Source organism: Nannospalax galili, unplaced genomic scaffold (genome assembly GCF_000622305.1).
Source record: "Nannospalax galili isolate Female #2095 unplaced genomic scaffold, S.galili_v1.0 scaffold639, whole genome shotgun sequence".
In the NCBI taxonomy this organism is placed as follows: Eukaryota; Metazoa; Chordata; class Mammalia; order Rodentia; family Spalacidae; genus Nannospalax; species Nannospalax galili.
Genome location: NW_008344644.1, coordinates 3,123,885 through 3,128,159, shown reverse-complemented (window position 1 = coordinate 3,128,159; position 4,275 = coordinate 3,123,885). Strand labels below are relative to the sequence as shown.

Here is a 4,275-nt window from a genome sequence, read left to right as displayed (position 1 = left end):
AAATTGAATATTGAATCCTTGTATATGGTCCTTGAATTTTATCTTTAAAAAGAATCCAAATAAATCTATTCTTAATTTTATTAAATTCCCATTTCTTGAAAGTACTTATCTTAATTATTGTCTTGTGATCACTTAACTCTAAGTAATTATTTAGAAATTATATTAAATTGAATCCTTGTATATGGTCCTTGAATTTTATCTTTAAAAAGAATCCAAATAAATCTATTCTTAATTTTATTAAATTCCCATTTCTTGAAAGTACTTATCTTAATTATTGTCTTGTGATATTTCCTCACTTAACTCAATATATGTGTAACACCAAAACAGAGAACTTCTGGAATATCAAATATTTGCACTAAAAATAACAACAAAATTTAAATTGACTTGTACTGCAAATTACAAACACCATAAACATCTCACAAATATTAAGTTGTACTATGTTAATAAATCCCCTTGTAAGAAAAAATTCTTTATAGTCACAATTTAACCTTGATTTTGATATAATTATGTAAATAAACATAAAAATAGAGGTCTAAGTGAAAGAAACAAAATCATTGGGATGGCAGCTCAATGCAAAAGAAATTCTAAAGGTATCTTAGTTCATATGTTCTTGTGAATTTTTGTTTGTCATAAAAATCATTCACCTAAAAAAATGAACTAATATGCAATCTGTGTGTTATACACTGAACTGAAAACTCCTAGAGAGAGAGAGTACATTTCACTCATTTTTTCATAACTACAACCAAACCTGGCAACTAGGAGAACGTTAATGTTTGAAAATCTAATGAATAAATGGATGATTCACAATGAGCAAACAATGAATGATAGTATCAGGTTTTGACTTTACTCTAGATTAAAGGTTCTTGAGTTCTTTTCCATTCAAATTCTTCTAGAGGCCTTCCAAGATTTAAATAGATACGTTCCATATTCATTTAAGAAATTTAAGAACCTGAACTTGACCTATTGCTCTAACAAAAAAAAGAAAGAAAGAAAGAAAAAGCAGTAGGACAGATGGCCACTCAGTAGGGAGGCTCAAAGAGCACCAAAGGAAATCACTTCAGAATTAACTTCTATCACATTTTTTTTTTTTTTTTTTTTTTTTTTTGGTCTTTTGAGACAGGGTCTCCCTGTAGCCCCAGCTGTCCTGGAGCTCACTATGTAGACCAGGCTGGCCTTGAACTCACACTCATGTTTAATTCCACATCTTTTTTTTTCCACTTTACTATTTCCATTCCCAGATTAGAACTTTTCTTTCAGCAGTTGGTAGGAAAAAAAAAAAAAAAAACCCAACTACTTCAGATAAAATGCTATTTTGGTCATATGCAAATACAGGAATATAAAAGCAGCTGGAATGAAATACTTTAAAATGTAACACAACAGTCCATTTGACAGCGCTGAGTCACATCAAATTATATTAGAAATAAAAACAAGTTTAGAAATAGCTATTCATTTTTTATACTAAATAAAAATTTGAGATTTAGAAAGCTGTGAGAATTCAGTCATAAAACTACTTAGAGAAACCCAGCCTCCTGGCCTCTAATGGGAGAATTTCTACCACATCACAATCATGAATCTATATGTAAAGAAATACAAATGCACTAAGATAACTCCTAACAATGCATAATTCAACACAACATGTCTGTAGCCATAGCTGAGAGCCGTCTATTGCTGGTTTGAGATTATCAGGTTTTATATTTGTCACACTGCTTAATATTTCAAATAAAGTAAAATGTCACTGTGAATATTTTAGTCACCCTCAAAATTACTCTCTGAGACAGGTAAGACAAGTCTTATTAGCCTTATTTAGAGCCAAGTAACCTGAGATGCCCATGGGTTGAGAGGTGCATATTTATTTGCTATGAATCATGTAAAATCAATAGGACAAGAGGTTAGGTCTTGGGGATGTCAATCTTTACTTCTTAAAAATAAATAAATAAATATAAATAAATAAACTCCACTATGCCCAGGGAACATCTCTTAATCGCCTAAAACTTTAAATTCAAACACTGAATATGCATATATTTAATGAAAATGACCCTAAAAAGTCTAAAAAAGAAAATCAAGTGATTTTGTGGTTATCATATATAGGGATATTTTTTCCAAAAGTGCCTCTTGTATAAATCTTTCAGTAAAATAGAAATGTGTTGCAAAAGTCAAATACTGTTGCTATTTAGGCCACAGACTATCTACCAATAACAATTCCAAAGTGACAAAATTGTTTATGGGGAATTTTAAAAGTATACCATGACACAATACAAAATAAAATAACAGTATATGGGCTGAAATATTTTTCAGCCATCTGCTGAACACAAGAAAAGCTAGGAATCTAAACACTAAAGATCACATTTGTATTTGCAACCAGCATGTGAGACCTGTTGCATGTGCCTCTCTAAAAAAAATTATAGACCTGGTATATATTTCTAAAAGGCTAATAAAAATACTGCAGCTAATTATTTTAAAAAGACACAGTAAATGCATATTTGATTTTTTTTCAAATTCAAGGTTTCACCAAGAAGAGAAAAAGAGCTCACATTGTAAACTACTTAAGGCAATGAAGTTTATATTAAAAAGTTTATATTAAAGTAAGGGTTCAATACATACGGGTCTTAAAACAATAAGACATTTCATAAAACGTGGCTAATTTTCACAACAGTGGTTTCTTTCAAGATAAATGGGTATTTTTACCCGACAGACTTTACATGAAAACACTATCACTAAGCCTTAAGAAATTTAAATGGCTCCTATATTAAATTCACTATTAAATTTGAAAAAAATATATGCAACTACTTGCCTGCTTGTGACTAAGTTTAAATGTTTTTAAGTTTATTAAGTAGAGCGTTCTACACCTGTGTATACAGGTTTTTTCATATTTTTATTATCTCAAGTGAAATGTAGATTTTCCTTTAGTTATCAAAAATGGTTTCAGGACCATGGAAAGAGAACTGTTTTCTGTGGAAGGGTTGAAGTTAAATGGTTTGTTTACAATATTAAAGACAGGGAAAGCATGATTACACCCTCTTGCTGCTCTAATTAGAAAGCAACTAATTCATTGGGAAGCAGGAAAATGGAAAGTTGAAGAGGAAATGACTGTTAATATTACAGATTAGCTTTTATAATTACCTGTGCAAATTGTCACTTGTTTTGTTTTTAAGTGTGTGGTGAAACCTGATTTTAAGGTAATACAAATTCACATGTTCTTCTACAAATTGAAAGTCACTTTTGCATAAAAAGAGCAATGGTTTAAAAACCAGCATATGCTAAATCTGAAATACATGTACAGCACCTGCTCTGCTGTGACCAAACCATCTGTTTAATGTCACGAAATATTTTAGGGTCTCTCACTGAATACAAAAGATATATTCATCCTGTGCCTTTTACCTAAGCAGTTCTTATTCTCTGGGGACAGGCTAGAAAGCGAGGACAAATCACCTGGGGGTGGAGGGAGTTAAGGGTATTGTTACAGGAATATTAAACATCTTTCAGATGAAAGACGAGGGGTCAGAGAAAAAGACCCCTGAACGCTAAGGAGATTTAAACACACAGGTAAACACCCAACCTAGCTCTATCCATTTCCCGATACGTCTGTGTTGTATTAATGGAAGACTTCCAGATTAGTGAAACACTGGAGGGCGTCTCTCCACACCACCCTAAAGGGAAGAGGTTCCAACAGGGGAAAAAAAAAAAAATCACAACCTAAAAATCACAGTTCCAAGAATGCAACCCTTGGCTATCCCAGCAGAAACTCTACACTGCATCATTTTTATTCCGCCCATCCAAGCTTATCTCTTTATCGCCACCCCATCAGGGAAATAAAATGAAGGGATGAAGGGAGGCGACATATATGTACCGCCGTTCTGGCACGTATGTGCACGGGAAGCGGTGCATGTATGCCCGGACATCATCATGCTGTGCGTGCCTGTGCATAGAAGGCGACTCCGCTGCGGCCGCGGGGCCGCTTCCCTTGGGCAGCCCCTGCGCCCTTGACATGACAGCAGCGATCTGTCTCCTCTCCTCCTCGCTCAGCCGGCTCAGGTCCGCCTCCACGCCGGCCGGGATCCCGGGATGCAGGGCGCTCCCCGCGCCGCCAGCCCCTCCTGCGGCCGCCGCCAGCTCTTCGGGGAGCCCTTCCCCTTCCAAGCTCGCCTCGTTGCCCATGGCTCGGCGGGTCGCTCCCGGGTCCAGAAGCCCGCGGCCGCCGGAGCCCCGCGAGTCTGGGTCCGCCCCGGGGCGTGCAGCCTGCCGAGCCCGGAGCTGCGGCCCGGCCCCGCTGCCCCG

At 36.3% G+C, this 4,275-nt stretch overlaps 1 protein-coding gene across 1 annotated transcript in view; it reads right to left on the bottom strand.

Moving 5' to 3' along the window:
- Pclo (piccolo presynaptic cytomatrix protein) overlaps positions 1-4,170 on the bottom strand; it is a 440,245-nt gene extending 436,075 nt beyond the window's left edge. The window contains 1 exon segment of the mRNA XM_008840911.2: positions 3,917-4,170. Coding sequence (XP_008839133.1) covers positions 3,917-4,155 — 239 coding nt within the window. The 5' untranslated portion in view covers positions 4,156-4,170.
- Between the last annotated feature and the right edge of the window lie 105 nt (positions 4,171-4,275).